The 20,000-nt window shown below is 42.2% G+C and overlaps 1 protein-coding gene across 2 annotated transcripts in view; it reads right to left on the reverse strand.

Moving 5' to 3' along the window:
* The window catches only part of slc43a3b (solute carrier family 43 member 3b), a 19,379-nt gene extending 296 nt beyond the window's left edge, over nucleotides 1-19,083 (reverse strand). The window contains exons 1-13 of one of the 2 annotated variants that reach the window (XM_080416187.1): nucleotides 18,980-19,083; nucleotides 18,308-18,586; nucleotides 16,664-16,793; nucleotides 11,955-12,001; nucleotides 11,786-11,862; nucleotides 10,317-10,409; nucleotides 10,057-10,196; nucleotides 9,709-9,836; nucleotides 7,667-7,822; nucleotides 4,350-4,457; nucleotides 2,928-3,114; nucleotides 1,544-1,667; nucleotides 1-1,026 (exon numbers count right to left, since the gene is read on the reverse strand). The exon at nucleotides 1-1,026 is cut by the window's left edge and continues 296 nt beyond it. In XM_080416187.1, the coding sequence (XP_080272313.1) occupies nucleotides 889-1,026; nucleotides 1,544-1,667; nucleotides 2,928-3,114; nucleotides 4,350-4,457; nucleotides 7,667-7,822; nucleotides 9,709-9,836; nucleotides 10,057-10,196; nucleotides 10,317-10,409; nucleotides 11,786-11,862; nucleotides 11,955-12,001; nucleotides 16,664-16,793; nucleotides 18,308-18,494 (1,515 nt within the window). In that variant the 5' untranslated portion in view covers nucleotides 18,495-18,586; nucleotides 18,980-19,083 and the 3' untranslated portion in view covers nucleotides 1-888. The remainder of the gene's footprint in view (nucleotides 1,027-1,543; nucleotides 1,668-2,927; nucleotides 3,115-4,349; nucleotides 4,458-7,666; nucleotides 7,823-9,708; nucleotides 9,837-10,056; nucleotides 10,197-10,316; nucleotides 10,410-11,785; nucleotides 11,863-11,954; nucleotides 12,002-16,663; nucleotides 16,794-18,307; nucleotides 18,587-18,979) is intronic. The other variant, XM_080416188.1, reaches the window with a different exon arrangement.
* Nucleotides 19,084-20,000: the final 917 nt, after the last annotated feature.

Here is a 20,000-nt window from a genome sequence, read left to right on the forward strand (position 1 = left end):
GGTCGAAATATATTCCCCCCCAGTGTTAAAAAACATTTGATTTAACACTACATCTGCATAATTTTGCAGCATTTCCAATATTTGGTCAGATAACACATTTGAGACATGGCACATTATAATAATGCAAACTTAAATCTAGTGCTTATTTCTGTGTAAAAAACGATTTCTATGAGGCATTTCCCTTTAAAAGAAAGTACATGTATACATGTATACTTAAAATGTAGAAAAAAATACTGATAGACTATATCAGAGGCAACATGAAGCATTAAAATACAATTGTAGCAGCAGCACATTAAATTTCAGATATAAAAGAGATTCACTGTTTGAGTAGGCATATTAGCACTATGTCAATTTGCATAGTCAGTCAGCGTTAGTGCAGAAAAGGGTCTTGGAAATTCAACCAACATGCTCTAACACAAGCACATTGAGAGAGAATGTAAACAGACCTGGTCCATGATTTCTGACATCTGTCAGATAAATAAAAAATCATGTGTAAAACAAGCAGATGTGTCCTGAAAATAAACGGCTGTCTTTCCTTGTTGGAAATTCTATATACATAAATACATAAAATTTACCAGGGAATGTATAACCAAAACGAAAATGTCTCCTCCAAGTTATCTCACAGAAAACAATAATTGTATTTCCGACCTCCACTGAGTGTGTTCATTGGCTACAAGTGTGCCAAATACAAAGAAAGAATGTGAATGAGACAAATGCAGAAAAAGAGCAAGAAGAGAGAACATATTTGAGAAATATTATGTGTGAACAGTTAAACAATATAGCTGACAGAACTCATCAACATTTACCAAACAAAATGAATACGAGGTAAGGCTTTGTAGAATGATGGGGTTGAAGAAGCAGTGGATTGTCAGGGTTTGGCTTCTCTTTTCATTGAGCGCCTTCACCAGGAGCCAGTGAGGAAACACTGACTTTGGTTCTCCCATCAGCCAGGCGACGGCAGTGCAGGTAGACGTAGAGGGGATGAATGAACGCGAGCAGGCTGATCAGGGTCAGTGCTACATTCACCTGTATGGGTAGACAGAGGGAATGAGTAAATGCCAGCAGGCTGAGCAGGCCTCAAGGGCCCCAAATCTTTTCGGCACGCATTGCAAGGCCCCTCTGGGCATTTTAGCCTAGGGCCACCACAGACCCTAGGATCGCCTCTGCCTAGAAAGGAGGGTGTGACGAAGGAAGTGTAGTGAATCTGATGAAAACGAATTGACTGAGTGTGTGTGTGTGTGTGTGTGTGTGTGTGTGTGTGTGTGTGTGTGTGTGTGTGTGTGTGTGTGTGTGTGTGTGTGTGTGTGTGTGTGTGTGTGTGTGTGTGAGTGTGCGTGTGCGTGGGCGTGTGCGTGTGCGTGTGTGTGCAAGCTCAACAGTGCAACAAGGCTCTGCTGTCCGCACCAACCTCTGTAGCCCAGTCTGTGATTAAGGACACTGCTATGGCAGCGTAGGGCGAATGTCAGGTTTTTAAACGCCTGAGATACTTGTGGTATCCTCCTCTAGGATTACTACCAAAGGGCGGTCCGGTCCATGTACTTACGTAGAATGGGTCACCTCCCAAGGCTCCTTTAACCAGAGCGACACAGGGGTACTGCAGCAGGGAGAACACCGCGGACAAAGCCATGGCCAGGCCATACAGCTTCCCAAAGTGACATGACGGGAAACTACACACACACACACACACACACACACACACACACACACACACACACACACACACACACACACACACACACACACACACACACACACACACACACACACACACACACACAATACAAGTATTAGGAAATACAGTAGGTACAATTCTTTTGTGCTAGCTCCTCATGAAATATTATTAATATGATATAAATTTAAATTAGAATAAGAGTGAAAGTAAGGGTAAAAAACTATAAACTATATCAAATATCAAAAGAAATATCAAATATGCGTAAAGTGTGTGACAGTGTCCCGCAGTCTGTAATAAAAAAACATATCAAATAGCCGCAGACATCAAATATGCACAGAATATATTGGAATGGGAATGTAACAATCATAACTGCATATGAGAAGTGAGCATGTAAGACTGATGTGGCCATCTAGTGGCCGCATTTTGAATAACTAAACAGGATATAAAGTGCAACAGAAGTTAGGTACAGTAGGGGCTACAATGTGTGGAAATGTACAGACATGTGAGGCAGAGCTCAGTGCCTATTCAGCAGCCTGATAGCCTTTGTCTGTTCATTTGGCATTTGATACTGCAGTATCGCCTGTCTGACGGTAGCAGGGTGAAGCAGGGTGAACAGATTGTGGTTGGGGTGTTGAGTGTCTTTGATGTTCTGCTTAGCCTTGGTTAAGCACCACTTGGCAGCGATGGAAGAGGTACTCTGATTTGTACTTAATCCCAAATTTTACCTCAGTAAAAGTAACAAAAGTATTGTCATCAAAATATAATGAGAGTACCAAAAGTAAAACTCATTATGCAGAATGTCCCATTTCACAAGCTGTTTTTGCAACAAAAAAAAAAAAATCAAAAATAGTTGCTCTACACAAACTCACAACGCATCATATCATGACGTTGTGAGCTTGTTGGATACAAAGTAACTTGTATCCAGAGTTTTCCAATAATTGGAGTGGAGTAAAAGGTACAATATTTGCCTCTGAGATGTAGTGGAATAGAAGTATAAAGTATTATATTATAAAAAAGTATTATAAAAATGGTAACACTCAAGTAAAGTAAACGTAGCTATACTTTCCACTATTGCTGCAGTAGTATACAGAATGTCCTGGAGGGAGGGAGGCTCACTTCATGTGTACAATAGAATTGTGTGCTTTTGGGTGTGTGTGGGTTAGTTTGTTTGTTTGTTTGTTTGTTTGTTTGTTTGTTTGTGCGTGCCTACGTGCGTGCATGCACGTGTGTACAGTACGTGCAGTGTGCCACTCACGCTATGCTGAGGAAGGCTGCGTTGCCACCATACAGGAAGGAGCGATTGAGCACCTGCAGGATGAAGGTGAGGTACTGGAGGGGCAGGAAGGGTAAGGAGGCGCAAACAGAGAACAGCACACACTGCAGCGCCGTCAGGAACAGAGAGAGGACTGATGACCTCAGGTCTGCCTCTCGCTCACTCTCCCCTACACACACATGCACCCACACATACGTGTACACACGCAGGCACGCAGGCACGCAGGCACGCACGCAGGCACGCGCACACACACACACACACACACACACACACACACACACACACACACACACACACCCACACACACATGCACACACACACACACACACACACACACACAAACGTTTGTCTCACTATCTTTGTTATTTTTTATTGACCTGTTTGTAACTTGCCAAACCTAACCCTTAAATGGCCTAAATCCTAACCCAGTGGTATGTATAGTAATAGGTGGCCCAACAATCAATTGAACTGGCCTGCAATTGATAATATCTGGCCAGGCAATAATTTACAATATCTGACCGTCCCACATATAGGCTATAATGTCAGAATAGAGAACCTGCCCCGACCCGAAGTGAATGACAGGCAGGTGTTTCACATGCCGTTTATCTCGTTTATAAGGAGGGACCTTGAGAAAAAGTTCCTGAAAGAGTTCCTTTATCTCTGTTATCTGGAGAATGTCTGTCTCCAGATAGAATGTTGTTGTTGTTAGTAGCATACTATTTGCAATACAGAAAGCTGCATTTTATAGCTACATCATCCTACATGCATATAATAGACAAATTCTGTCAAAACAATACAACATGTTCCATTTAGCCACCCTGATATTCTATCTGACTTGTCGTTTGCTTTAACCATGCCGTCCAATGTGTTGATCGTCTGCAATTTATATCTGCCTGAATCCATGTAAACGCAGCATAAGATCAACACACAGGAGGAGACGTGTTTCACAACAATGGGCCTATATTTTTCTCTTTCAACCATCCCCCCCTCACACACACACATACACAAAATACATTTCTTTAGAAATGTAAAAATTGGAGACTTTTAAAAGATTTTTTTTTTAAATCCATAAAAATTTAAAAAATCCATAACTTTTCAAAAGTACTTAAAATAGCAGATCTACAAGCTCACAACGTGTCACATTGCAACATGTTGTGAGCTTGTAGATCGGCTATTTTAGCTTTTTCTAAAATAGGGCTTCAGTGAATAATTCATTTTGTATTTTTGTAGGTTTGGATCCCGGGAAGACATCAAATTTGTCCTTTGAGTTTCTAGAGTAATAATGTGGGAACCCCTGCCGTCCAACACTCACAGGGACCACAAGGGGGGAATTGGCAATGGCTAAATTAGGGGAGAAAATGCATATGTTTTTCTGGCTTCACTGTTAAATGCCTAGAGTTTTACCTGCGGCTCTGGGCTTGCCCTTGTGTCTGTCAAAGATCAGTCCGTTCCAGGGAGCACACAGCACACCACACAGCTGGGTCGAAGCAAATGCATTGAGGTACTGGCTCACTGCAAGGACACGGAAGCCATGGAAGAGACCGTTAGACGAAATAGAATGCAGCATCACTAATTCAACAATGTACCTAATCAACATTGTAATCAGTACCAGTGTGACATATCAGTAGCAGTGTAAGCTGTCAGTACTTTGTAACCTGTCAGTATCTCTGAAACCTCTCAGTATCTGGCTAACCTTTCAGTACCTGTGTAACCTGTGAGTACTTGTGTAACCTGTCAGTACAGGGGTTGACAGTGGTTCAGGTGGTAGAGCGGCTGCTTCGGAAACAGAAGGCTCCCAGTTCCAAACCTTGAAACCACAGAACTGCTCCTGATGAGCAGGTTGCTGCCTTGCATGGTTTCCTTTGCCGTCTGTGTGTGAATGTAATGTAATGTAAAAGGCGCTATATAAATACACCATTTACCATTTTAGTACAGTATAAATAATAATAATAATAATCTTTATTTGAATAGCACCTTTCAGACGATGTGAGACCGGAATGCCTCACATCTCTCAATGGAAATTATGTCATTGGGATGGGGGGGGGGGCGGTGAATGAGAGAATTAATCGTGCTGAAGAGAAGTTTTGGATTGTGAGGATTGGTAGCTATGAGATGAGAGAAATAGTTTGATCTCTCCTCTTTTATGGTGTTGTTTACATTTTTTAAGAGCAGTTTCATGGTGGTGAAATTACATATGACATACACGTTCTGCATGTCTACATGCCCTTCTTATGACCCGGACACGGTCTTTAATCCATGGTGGAGGCTTTTTTGCTAGCGGAGAGGCTTTGGAGATTTTTTGGGGGGCTACGGTGTCCATAGATACAGTACAGCGTTGCATGAATTGCATAGTCAACTCGTCCACAGAGCACAGGGAGTTTAGCAGCTCAAGCTGCTTGGAAGCCTGGTAGGTGCTGCAGAAACTCTGCATGGTCAGTGGAGTAATGGGCCGGAAGCATCTGGGGCCTCTCGGCATAGAGACCTCCGGCGCTAGGGGAAGTTTAAAAAGAATGGCGGCATGGTCAGAAACAGGCATGGTGGTGGTCTGGAGATCTAATAGTACAACCATGATCATGGGTCGGGCCGGAGACATGTTGGGTATCAATATGAATATTAATATCACCTAATAATAAAATCTCATCATAATAGACCGCCGAAGTCTGACGTCATTTACACATCCTTTGTTTGTCTACCTGGTTCGCAGTTTTCCACCCCCGTTCTGAATCCCATAGACGTATTTAATATCGCGTCAAATAAGAACTGTGTTCCAAAAATAAACAAATGACCACGGCGGGTTGACTCTTATGGATATGAAGCATCAACTGACGGTGAGAAAACGCTAATGTTACTTCCGCCAAATTAGTTACATTTTCGCCAGAAACAGACTGTATCAAATATAAGTGACTGACTATCATAAATTATACAGAACCTCCTCCCTGACAATAACGCCGACACGCAGTGTTTATTTTTGGACCACAATTCTTATATGAGACGATTCTAAGATGACCCAATGTTATTCTCCATATGAACGAGTGACGTCAGGACTTCGGTGCTCTATTGGTAATAATGATGGAAAGTAAGTGACCACATTCTGCCAAAAAAAACTTTTGATTTGGAGGGGCGATATAACAAGCCAACGAAGATAGTGGGATGATGAGAGGTTGTAAAAGAGAAGAGCTCAAAAGAGGTGAAGTTCCCAACAGCAACCGGTGTGCATTTTTTTGGCCGGTTTTATGAATGACAGCAGTGACCAATATGAATTACCAGCAGGCCCTCGTCTGCTGGAATTCCAAAAGGAATAGCTGTGGGGCCATGCCGCAATTAGATATCGGTATCTGTCCATGTTTCAACCAGGAAAAATAAGTCCAAGTCATGGCCGGTAATAAACTCATTAACTATAAAAGATTTCCTGGTGATGGACCTTAGTACAGGCATCCATTTAAAAATAATTCATGTACTGTCAGTACCTGTGTAACCTGTCACTACTGTACTGTCACCTATGTTTGGGGCACGGACCAATTTTATAGGTTGTGTGTAAACATCCCCTTTTTTTGTCTCCTACATAAAACTATATATTTCAAAAGATTTTCAACCAGTTTAAACAAAAATGTCATCAATTAAAAACAATACCAACATTTTTCAAAAGTATTTCATAAATTAAATAATCTAATAATTAATAAATAAATAAAAAACATTTAAGAAGAAATGAAAATAGCAGATCCACAAGCTCACAACGTGGCAAGAAGCGACGCATTGTGAGCTTGTAGATCTGCTATTTTCACTAGTTTGGGTCCCGGGCAAACGTCAAATTTCTCTTTTGGGTCTTGAGCTATAAAGTTTGGGAACCAGTGCACTAGAGTGTTTCTAGACACAGTTATTTGGGAAGAAGATTGATGACCATGAAATGTTTTTGTGGTCTATTATGTAACATTGAGAATGTTTGTGTGTTTGTGTCAGATTCAGGTTCTCAGATTCTTTCCTGAAGTAAAAGTTGCAATACCGCAATGTAGAAATACTCTGTTACAAGTAAAGGGCCTGCTTTCAAAATGTTACTGGAGCAAAAGTACAAAAGAGTTGGCATCAAAATACAATGTACAAGTACTAATTAGTTCATCTACAAGCTCACAATGCGTCGTGATGTGCTGTGTTGTGAGCTTGTAGATCAGCAATTTTCTATGAGCTGAAGTACTGTATAAAATTGTGTTTGAGAGGTTAATGTAGGTTTTGTACTAATAATCTAAATCTATTTTGTTTTGTCTTGTTGTGCTTCAACGGCTTTCTTAACAATGTCTGTTTAAATCCTCATACCACCATGCAATAACTGTAATGTCTAATACACCCAAAGAACGACACACACAGATTCTGCTAATTACTTTGCTATTGTTGCTTATTTTGCTGTCCTTTCTTTTCTTTTCTATTTAGTGTAATTTTTTTGTATACTTTTTGGGGTATATACAAAATAAAAAGGGAATATAAATATTCATGTACTTGAATATTTTCCATAATAAAAAAATGTAAAATAATAATAATAATCTAAATCTGCAAAGTAACTAAGTAAGGCTGTCATATATTTGTATTGGAGTATTTGTCTCTGAGATATATAGTGGAGTAGAAGTATAAAGTACTGAAAATTTTAAATACTCAAGTAAAAGTACCTAGAATTGTACTTAAGTACAGTACGTGAGTAAATATACTTAGTTGCTTAGTGTGTGTGTTTTTACCCAGTGCTGGCTCTCCCATGGTCAGTCTCTGCAGCATGGGGTTGAGGGTGCCGATGAACAGGTAGTGTCTGAGCTGCATGACTGACAGCCACAGCAGGTGCCACAGAAAACACATGGATAGTGCGCACTCTCTGAAACTTTTCTCTGGCGGAGAGACTTCAATCATCCAGGAAAATAATAGAAAGCAAGACAGTGAAAGAGAACAGAGGAAAGTCGAGAAGTCAGTCTGCTGTGCAGTCAATGGTATATACCCCTTTTTTAGTAAATATCCCTTTTTTCGTATCCCACATATGTATTTATTATAACAAAATAATTCAATAAATAATATAAAAAAACAATCTAAGACATTCTATAATTGTAAAAAACCTTTAAGAGGTAGTGAAAATAGACAATCGAGAACTTGCAAGTTGTAACACTGCATGAGGACATGCAGTAAGGGTCCATTTGGAGTTAATTAAATGAACACTGAGGATTTTACCGTGTAGGGGGGTCTGTGGCCTAATGCAATGGTTCTCAACCTGTGGGTCGGGACCCCCAGGGGAGTGATTTTTGGGGGGTCCCCAGATGACTGTGAAGTGACAATTTAATGGAGTTGGTACAATGTATGTTCAGGAGGAAGACTACGCCTTCAAACAATGAGATTGTTACAGTACTAACCTTGCCCCTCACTCTACTCCCATGATCTATTTCCATTCCTAGCTCACTCTCTAGGTTACAAGCTTGATCGATCACCATGGTAACCGAGCCAACTCCTCCCTCGACTTATCTGCCACGGTAACTGATCATAGCTCCACCCTTGCCACTCACAGTGGCACCGATGCCATGGTAACTAATCGCTCTCCACCCTGAACTCCACCCCTTCTACCAATAAGTGAGGGTATTTAAACCTGCCAGGTCCGCCTGCCATTCGTGCATTGTTCTTCGCACCCCTCCCTCCCTACCCTTTCTTCTGTACTCTCCGATCTGTCCTAGTCTTCAGGTTCCAGACGGGGTCTCGAGTGATGGTGCGTCCACAGATTACTGCCAAGACGGACGCCTATCTCCTCAGACCCTAAGCCAAATACTCAGGTCTCCACCCCCCCTGGAGCCACATGGTTATGCCTCCCCCCTCAGGGCTTCGCGCGCCCTTCCACCCCTCATCAGGGCTACGCCCTTCCTCCCCCACCAGGGCTATGCCCTTCCTCCCCCACCAGGGCTTCGCCCTTCCCTCCCCCAGGGCCGCGCCCCCACTGGGCCCCGTCCTTCATCCCTCCCCAGGGCTACGACGCCCTCCGTCCCACACTCCCATTTGCGCCCCTTATCCAGGCTTCACATGCCCCTTCATCCCCACCTCCCCTTCCTCTGTTCTCACTCCCTCCAGCTCACCTCACCCTAGCCATCCTCTCACCATCCTCACACCTTACATCCTTCACTTACCCTCCTCACTAGATAAATCGTACCCCTTGTCTTCACTCCCTCATCCTCACCCCCTTCCTCATCACCTCCCTGTCTACACATCATCTCCTCCTCCATCTCCACTCCTACATCCCCACCCCTAAAGCCTCCTTTCCTTCCCACCTTCCTTCCCTTCCCTTCCTTCCCTCCATCGCCTAAGCCATGCATAACCAATTCCTTTCCTGACAGGTCCATCTCCTTATTTTCTAAATAAAGAATGTTAAACAATGTTTGGTTTGAAGGCGTGGTCTGTACTCGTGAAAGAACTTTTAAGACCTCTTTAATACCTAAAAAAAAGAAAGAAAGAAAAGAAAAAGACCATTACTGCATCAAAAGTAATCAACAAACTATACTATACAAACTGGCCAACATTGGCCTCTACGAGCTATTTTCACAATATTTTTGTGTGGAACCGAGTCAAACAAAATTGAATGCTTCAACTCCTACATTCCAAGTGATTGTCAGGGAGGGGGGTCCCCAGTTCAAATATGATTATTTGGGGGGGTCACGGCCTGAAAAGGTTGAGAACCACTGGCCTAATGTATATCAAATTTGGGGTCCTTGAAATTAGACATGTTTGAGAATCAATTGTGTCATACAATACAAACCTTTCTCTGGATGGCTCTCCTTGTCGAGTGGTGTATCCTGACTATCCTCTGGAGCGTCGTCACCCTGTACGTGACCGTTAGCTGCCTCCAGCTCAGGACTGATGGTTTTGGTTTTTCCACAGGTCACCCTGGCAGAGCAAAGGTTACACACACAGTACAATCCTTAATTGTTTGGCAGCGGACTCCCATCTCAAAAACATTTTGTTCCAGGGACCCCCAAAAGTAAACATTTGAGTTGAAAAATATAAATATTCAAAGATTTTCAAGATTTTTCAAAAATAGCAGATATACAAGCTCATAGCGCGGCGCGAAGTGACGCGTTGTGAGCTTGTATATTTAATGTCTTACCCATATGTATAGCTGTCAGGTACGGGGTACGGAATCTTGGATCTGGGCATCAGGAGGAAGGTCCTGAGCAGGTGAATGACACCACAGGCAGACAGGAAGAGGAAGCAGTTCTGCAGAGAAACGCCCGACTCAACCAGCAACTAAAGAGGAAGAACAGATATATCTGATTTAATAACATAATTTCCCTCCTCTTCATCAGCACCTTCTTAGAAGATACTATACCTTCAGGTATAAATTTGTGACAAGGAGACATATTTTACCTTGATAACGAGGAAGATTGCTGAGGAAGAGTCAAAAGCTCCATTATATAGTGTGATGATGGTGGAGCGATGGGAGCCAAATAGGTTCCCGACCTGCAGTAGATAAAGAGACACAAATAGAAAGTGTACATTTGTAAGTGTGCAAGCTTACATTTATTCCAAAATTGCCAATGATTCACAAAGCCAGAGGTAACGAGTGCAAAGACCTCATTCTGTCTGAGCTGACTGTCATGTTCTTCGTATATGCCTGCCCTGTCTTATGCATTCTTTCTCCAACCTCAAGATCTGGTCCATAGCAAGCATCTCAGTAACCCTTCCTACAGCTCCATTTGCTACTCCCTTCTTCACACAAAAATGTTTTCTGGCTCATAAAGTCTCATTCCTTGGCATGTTTGCTGTGTTTCCATTCCTATCTCATACTGTATCACTCCATTAAATGGAGTGCACAGATTATTCTTTGATCATATCGCAGGATCATAAGCATAGCCTTAAGCTGCCTTTGTGACCAATACAAGTGAATGGGTCCCGGTTTGAGGCTACGGACCCCCACCCCCCCACTGAGAAAGTTCAGGGAGCAGGCTTTCTCAAAACATATTTCCTGAAGATGGGTCATGGGACTGTTCTCCCTCATAGCTCATGATCATGATTCATGATGTTATTGCACTGTACCTTCACATTAGTATGGAGAGCCAGTGTGCTAAAGTTAGATTTAGCAGATCTGCAAGAGCACACTGCCTTGCGATGTGAAGCATTGTGAGCTTGTAGATCAACAATTTTTCTTTTCACTGTGCACCAGTCTTTCTCATTGTTTTCTATGGAGGACTGATAGAAAATGCAATACGGGCACACTTGATGTTGTTCAAGCACCCCTGGCGTTGGGCACTTGCTTTCAAAGTTGAAGAAAACTCGAATTTGTCTTGAAGTGTGCAGCTCATTAATGTCTGTGATCTTGCAAATAAAAGGAAAAACTCTGTCACAAGGTCAGTGATTGCATGTCAAAATTATGGAATCGTCTGGGGAACTCTGATTGGACTTTCGACTTGTCAATTGAAAATATCAATAGGAAGTGCAAAGACGCTGCTTTATGAGTTTTACTATTGGTTCATTGAATATTGCCTCTGATAGATCCATATTATAATGTCCATGTCCCCCTTTTTTGTCCATTTTCACAGTGGAGTGTGAGAGGAAATTGAAAAAGAATTTGCAGCTTCTTAAACTAGGGACAGCCTAGACACAGCAGAGACACAATTGAGATGAAAACCAGCACATCGAAGAGAGATGGAGTGGCTGATTTTCGAAAACATCGGCAGGTGACATTTATTGTCAAAATGCTGCTTTGTGGTATTTTATGTATCAGCAACAGCGCTCACAACCTTTAAGTAGCAGGCAGGCAAGTGCTACCCAAGTGTGGGTAGAGGTCTCGAGTGGAGACAAAGCCTAAAAGTGATATGGCAACTTCAGCACCATACCTGCATGTTGCTGATCAGGAACAAGATGCCTCCCACAGCGATGAAGCAGAGGGCGGGGAAGAGGAGGTTGGAAAGGGCTGAGGGAGAAAAGGTAATGTGAGCATCCACAACAGTAACTCATTGTCAGTCGTTCAATGTGAGCGTCTAGCAGGATGGAGGGAGGACTAACCTGAACTTGAGAATGCCACAAACAAGGTACCAAGGGTGTAGAGGAATCTGGTGGGAGAGAAAGATAATAAATAAATGAATCACACACAAAGGACGTTAAGGTGGGAGAGCGCACAAGAAGATAAGAAACAACACTAATAGAATGATTAACATTATTAAACAGGTAAAAGGACAATGTAAAGATCATATGTGGCTGTTGTTCAACATCTGCTTGGCATTGCTCAAGTGCAGGTTGAACCTTGTCACCTCTCCTCTTCTGCTGATCATTGTACTTGGTGCTTACTTGACCCTGTCTGGAAAGCCTTTAGCCTACATTAACTCTGTTTTCCTGGCCCTTCCCATGCCAGGGGTTCTGTCTCACCTCTCAACCTCTTCCTCACCTCCCTGTGTCTGACTATTTGTGCTCCTTGGCTTTTAATTTCCCCTCCACCCTCTCTTAGTGGAAACACATGGATGAGCTTATAGGACCAACTAGAGGAGTTTGTTATCGCAGATTAGGTCTGGGAATGGAGATGGGGTCTGATAGATGAGGAATGTGAGTGTATGTTGCTCAGCTTCTCCCTAACACCAACACACACACACACACACACACACACACACACACACACACACACACACACACACACACACACACACACACACACACACACACACACACACACACACACACACACACACACACACACACACACACACACACACACACACACACAAACAAACAACATGTTACGATTCACACAGCCAGAGGCAATGAATGCAGATCTCAAACCCCTTTCTTTCTGACCTGTCGGTCAAGTTCTTTGCTAGCCCCATCTGTGACCTCACCCATCTTGTAGGGCCATGCTACAGCGATGGGTGAGGTCACAGATGGGCTAGTTCATTGCATACTACTGCCCCATATCTTGCGTGCTCCTTCGTAAACCTCAAGAGCAGGTCCATAGCAACTGTCTCAGTAACCCTCATTCCTAGAGCTTCCTTTGCTACTGAGTCTTCACACAAACATTCCCACTGTGTGATTCTCTGGCTCGTAAAGTCTCATTCATATAGGCATGTTCATTGTGTTTCCATTTTGCTGCTGCTTCCCAGCTCACTGACCGCTCTGCATAGCAACCTGTTACCCAGGAAACCTCAGGAGCATTGCAGCCTTCTGCAGAACCATTTTGACCTTGTTCTTTCTTTATGTTATATTGCACTAGTTTTATCTGTCCTTGTCCAGTTACCATGTATGAATGTGTTTTTGCGACTTGCATGCACACAGTCATGGCTACGCTCACTCTCAAACCGATGACATGCACATATGAACATGCACAAACACGTACAAGCACAAGCACAAGCTACAAACCATTTCTCCCCTCTTCCCAAGACTCCGATCTCTGCCTGTGTGACTGAACATCTGCTGCTGTTGCGAACACACAAACATGGCAACCCCACAGAGTTGACATGGGACTCGAAGAAAACCACATAGTCGGGGGCCCCGGGGATTTTTTGGTTCAGATTCTCGCAAATTCGCCAAATTTGGCACAGATGTTGTCATAGAAAAGTCATAGAATCATAAATGATACCACTTTTTAGGGGGTTTCTGGGTCGTAGAATCTGATTCTGGTGTTATTTTAATGATTTGAGGTCAAGATTACCCCTCAAGGTCAAGTTTACTCATCAAAGTTAGTATATAAAGGTAATATTGGGGTAAAATCCAGTATTTCTGGTGCGCCATGCCAGATGCTACCCCCAAAAAGTTTTTTTTTCCATTATAAGTTGTAGTTGTATATGTATCAATGTTTCACAACTCAAAACAGTAGATTGTTTATTATAAACAACAAACTAATACAAGTCCAACTTCAACAACAGTAAACAACAGTAGGGGACAATGTAATCAAAATAGTTACTCCGTAAAACTTGCTAAAATCAAAAAGTTAGATCACGATGTTGTCTTTCACATTCTTTGTGTCTCCATCCCTTGCAAGGTGTGGAGTTACTGGCTGTCATCTTCATTATTAAGGCACCCACCTTCGCATTTGCAGAGGATTGTGCATCGGACACCGATACGGTGGCATTTGCACCTTCCCATGCATCCCTTGAGGCAGCCACAGCGCACAAGAAGGTCACATGCTGCTGATGCATCACTAAGAGTGGTCCACAGTGGTTGCCATGTGCCAGTGCCATCTTTGTGCCAGCCCCACTCACTGAAGTCAGGAATTTCCTGCTGGACCGAGGTTGCCTGATTCCAGTAGAAACTTGCCTGCAGTAGCGCTCGCTTGACATGCTGGAACAGTGCAGCTTGGGTAGGTGGGAGGTTTTCCAGTGATCTACTTCCAGTGGTGAAGAGGCAATGTCTGGCCTCATTGACACCAGCTGCACCACACCTCTTGCTGTACATGAGCACGACAAATCGTTCAATGTTCTGCATATGCACAGACTCAAGACTGAAGAGGTCAGGGGTGTTTGTGAGAGCAACTAGTGTGTTGGTGAGGTCTGGTATGCTTCTCCAGGCTGCCCAAGCTGTCTTCTTGCCACATCCAAGAAACTGGGAAGTTGTGTCACACCCTGTTAAGCTGTGGAAGAGGGGTAGTGCCAATGACTTTGATGGACCGAGATCAGAGTAGATGGTATGGACTGGTATGTCACGATATTTTCGACCAGTACCGAAACCCACCCAGAGCTCCGTTAGAAGCGAAAAACCGGATTGCCAAAATGACAACATCGCTGTCTACGGTGCGAACAAAGGCTGTTGTATGACCCTGCTCTGCTGCATGTGACAGATGCAGGAGGATCCTGGTGTCTGCCTCAGAATGGTTGCACTTCTGTAGTTTTGTGACATCACAAGGCATGTTGGAGAGCACAGTCTCAAAGCGGGTAGTCAGAAGGAGCTTTCCACGCATGTCATTCTTTGAGATCTGTGTGCTGATGAATGAGAAGAGCTCCTTTTTGTTGTCCTCGTTTTTTAGGAAGCCACTCCATTCATGCTTAGGGATTGGAGTGCTACCATCACCGACTTTTGTCCGTGCGTGAACCATTCCCACGCCGTTTCTGTGTAAGATATTTTAGGTTATTTTCCTCTGGGTAGTTGTCCCATACAGCATCAATAAGTAAATAATGATACCATTTTATTTTTTATGACACAAAATGACCTTTATGTTAACTTAGAGGGGTAAACTTGACCTCATATCATTGAGATGAAACCAGAATCTGATTGTTTTGAATTGTGAAACATTGATACATACAAGTATAGCTTATAATGAGAAAAGAAAATGGGGGTAGAATCTGGCATGTTGCACCAGAAATACTGAATTTTACCCCGATATTACCTTTATATACTAACTTTGAGGGGTAATCTCTTGACCTCAAATCATTTAAATAACACCAGAATCAGATTTTACGGCCCAGAAAACCCCTAAAAAGTGGTATCATTTATGATTCTAGGCCTTTTTGTTTTTTTCGGGTGGCAGCCATATTGGATTGCGCAATATGGCAGTACCATGGGGCGCCAATCTTGGCACCCATCTTAAAATGATTAAGTACGGTATGGACAACATCTGTGCCAAATTTGGCGAATTTGCGAGAATCTGAACCAAACGGTCCTTTTTTTTCCCCGGGGCCCCCAACTAACAGGAATCACATATAGAATAGAGGACAGAGCCAGAAAGAGAAAGGGAGAGAAAGAAAGAAAGAAAGAAAGAAAGAAAGAAAGAAAGAAAGTAGTTGTTTGCCAAAATATGTCAAAAAGGGTAAAAGATGAACTAATTATACAGAAAATGCTGCGTTCCCATTATCTTAACCACAACATGCAGAAACAGTGAGGAAGGAGGGGAGGAAGAACAGTCATGCAGAGATGTATCCTACTGTAGAGGGGAAGACAGAGGCCTTACTGTCTGTAACTACACTGCGTTAATAACTGTTGGTCGCTGCACGGCCTGGTTCTCATTTCAGTTCACAGTGTCATGGCCGTGACACAGCATCAACACCTGTCATTCTTTTGGATCAGCTCCAGCACTGTTCTACAGCTCCATCCAAAAGGCATGAATCTTGAACAGGGTTTTGCTGAAGCATCAACAGACCAACATATGTTCGCAGTTTAACTTGATTCTTTTATACAATTTCCCCCTAGAATTCCAGTCACACCAAGAGGGTTTATAATCAATACGTTGAACGTGATAAGGGCTTATTAGTGATCAATCATTAGTTCGGCAAATGAAATAAAAAGAACACTTTATAAAAAGCTTATAAAGAGAAGTGTTAAGAAGCAAGTAAGAGCTCAAGTATAAGCTCAAATGGATGTGACATGTTGCTTATCAGAATTTGGCATTCAAATAAAGATTAAAGTGATATGACTTTTTATGCTATTTAAAACGGTTTGATTCTGTTGCCATCAATTTGCTGAAGGACTTAAAGGGATACTTCACTTTCACATAAAATAAACATTTAAAAAATATATTAAAAATAAATGAAAAAAGTAATGGATAATTCATGGCCCCCTCACGCATTAGAGTGTCCTACTAATGTGTGAGGGGGCCTTTATTTTGCCATAACTTCTTTCATTTTTTTTAAATATATTTTTTTAATGTTTATTTTATGTGAAAGTGAAGTATCCCTTTAAGTTAAATTTCCACTTTATTACAGATTACATATTTGGGGGCTATATTTATATTGGGACATTCACCCATTCTTCAGTCTATCTGTTCATCCATTCAGCCAAACAATCAAACGACTCACATTCCAATCAGTCGAGCCACTGTGGTGCCGAAATGGTCAAACAGGAAGCCATTAGGCAGTGTCAGGAAATTGTTCATAAAAGAGGCGATGGTGAAGACCAATGAGAACTGCTCATCCTGTCCACTGCAGTCTGAGAGAGAGAGAGAGAGAGAGAGAGAGAGAGAGAGAGAGAGAGAGAGAGAGAGAGAGGGAGAGAGGGAGAGGGGGGTAGAAGAGAGAGAATAAAACAGTGCTGGGATTTGGGTAATGAAAGAGTGTGTTCAAGGAGGTGATAATGGAGCAGAAAAACCCACATGCTCACCCCTTGTGACCAGTGTGTGTGTGTGTGTGTGTGTGTGTGTGTGTGTGTGTGTGTGTGTGTGTGTGTGTGTGTGTGTGTGTGTGTGTGTGTGTGTGTGTGTGTGTGTGTGTGTGTGTGTGTGTGTGTGTGTCTGCAGGCATCCCTGCATGCCCCAGTTTGGATGCGTATCCTTCTTAGCACATATTACACATAACATGAGTAATGAACACGATTGTTAATAATGATGGTTTGGTGGAATAATTTTGTTGTGCTTTATACTTATCAGTGCCATATATTTGCTCAAATGGTGTGTAATACCCTATGCCAGGGGTCTTCAGCAGGGGGTCCGGGACCCCTAGGGGGTCCTCAGAGTTACTACATGGGGTCCGCCAAATCTTTGTGTGATAGGAACTTTTTTTTACATTAACCACTTGAATCCCAGCCCCTATTCTGAGGGGAACATTAGCCGAAATTAGCAGATCTACAAGCTCACAACGCTGCGAGGCGTTGCTTGTAGATCTGCTAATTTCGGCGAAGACGTTTGGTGTAGAAGGAAAGAATAGCGGACCAATTACAGAGCCAAAGGTCAAGTTCTAAGTATTGAGGGTTAAATGTCTGAAAGTACACATTAACATGCATCCAACATATTAATAGAATGTGTAAACAAACAAAAAACATCAATTGACACAACACTGATGATAGTGCTGTCAAACATCTCTATGAAGCTATCTATGAAATCTATGAAAAGGTTTAATCTGCCACATAATTTTATTTCATCTCACTCTCAGCTAAGGGGTCCTTGGCCTAAAAACCATTGAAGACCCCTGCCCCATGCGATTGTATTCTTCCTCTGTGAGCCTAAAGGATGGAGATGGCTTGAACATTGTTCTGGTTAATGACCCTTTACTCCTAATTAACCCAAGTTTCAGAATTACATGATTGTGAAACATAAAATCATGATTTTCAATTACTTACAATTAATTGTGCCGACCTAATCCAAAGTTTAAAGTTTAAAAAAGCTAAAATTAAAAGATTAAAGAGAACACCATTATTGACTTCCACACGGATCTTGCCTGTAAAAGGGGCTTATATATACAGTATCAGATGGGGTAGATAGAAAGACATTCAAGTACCTTTTTATTTACTATCAAATGTACACTTTTTGGGAGGGGGTTGGGTGGGAGGGTTTGTGTTTGTCTTGCGAGTTGTTGTTTTTTTACAGAAAACTAGAAGGGTTTCTTTTTTTATCACTGCTTATTCTAAGCTGTGACAATCCTTCAATAAATGTTAAATAAAAATAGACATTCAAGTGGAAATCTGAAGTCCAAAGGATATGCAAGAAGACCACAGTGAGCAGCACTTACCTATGACTTGTGTTCCGTTGACATCTGTTGCGTTGACACACAGCGAACTGAAGTAGCCCTCTGTCTTGAGGACAAAAACGAGGGAAGCCCATCCGAACAAAACCCCAGCGAAACACAGGCACTCCACCAGACCCGTAGCTAGGGTGAACCAGCGACGCACCCCTGAGCTGCCCTCACAAGTCAGCATCGTCCCTCAAGCTCGATAGATGGCAGTGCACTGCAGCACATCTGCACACAGGAACACACAGTGGTGTCCTTAGTCAGCTTTCCTGACTTTACCTGAGAGAAATGGAGAGGCAAAGCATTACTAAGCACTAACACAATGACACTCATACTCACATACAGAAAATATGTTGTCACAAAGCAGGTGGAAAATGATCATGCAAGGAAAGGCAAGACAAGACAAGACATGAGCATCAAATGGAAACATCTTGGTTAGTTCAACACAAAAACAAATCCTGGTAGAATTCAAACATTGTCTGAAGTCATCCTTATTTAGATGATAATCCATCACAATGATGACTTCAGTGACTGCCTGTATAGCACAATGCAGACAACAAATAACATTTCAACATTAAACCAAAAATATAAACAATTCTGGGAAATCAAAATGCATCACTGTTTAGTTGCAGAAAGAAATCACTGATTCACACAGATCATACAAATACTCACAGCTCAACAGTGTGGTTTCGCAAGCTCCTTTCACAAACAACTCCACGTCTCACCCTTTGGCTCACTGTCTCTCTGTGGCTTTATACTTCAGCTCTTCCTTCCTCTTCTCCCCAAAGTTCCCTCCCCAAGCCCTCCCCCCCCCCAGTTTCCCCTCCTCTTTCACTTTCTCTCTAAAAGAAATACATCTATTCCCTGCCTGGAATGGTAAGAGCCAGCATATAGACAATGAACATTTCTGACTTCAGAGTTAGCAAAATATCAGTCCAAGTTCTACCCAAGCACACATTTCTGTCTCCTTTGACAATATTTGATTTTTTTTCTCTCAAATGTCCTTATCTTTTTTGGAACACATGGGACCATCTATGTCAGTGGTAGGCAATAGGCGGCCCTCTAGCAATAATATCTGACTACAATATCTGACTGTCCCACATAGACTATAATGTCAAATGGGTGACAATAAGTCAAATTTAGAATCTACCCCCACCTGGAGAATGCTTTTATCCATGTTGAAAGTGAATGACAGGCAGTTGTTCCACATTGTTTCTTTCCATATCCAAAAAAAGACCTTCAGCTCCTATTCTATGAAAGAACTAATTTGTCTCTGTTCAAAAGGGAGTATGACTGACTGTGTCCAGATAAAAATTAAACTTTGTAATGAACTGAACTAAATGTCCTCAAGTGCACCATTCAAGGATGTGGCCTGCACAAAATATTTTCTATCTCGCACCTGTAACATTTGATTACACACACAGTTCTATCAGTGCAGAAACCTTTATTTACACAAATATTTATTTATTAACTTTTATATCGGGTTATTACAGTATATAGTTTATATAATATATAGTATATACAATATAGTTATTATTGTATAAGATGGTCTGCCGCCAGTTCCACTTCTTAAATTGCATTGATAATGTTCTGCCCACCATCTAATGACTTAGAAAAACATTGACCCGAGGCCAAACTTATTTGCAGACCCTTGATCGATGTACTATACATGCCAGGCTGCCCACAGCCTAAC

Source organism: Gymnoscopelus braueri (assembly GCF_963280865.1).
Source record: "Gymnoscopelus braueri genome assembly, chromosome: 20".
In the NCBI taxonomy this organism is placed as follows: Eukaryota; Metazoa; Chordata; class Actinopteri; order Myctophiformes; family Myctophidae; genus Gymnoscopelus; species Gymnoscopelus braueri.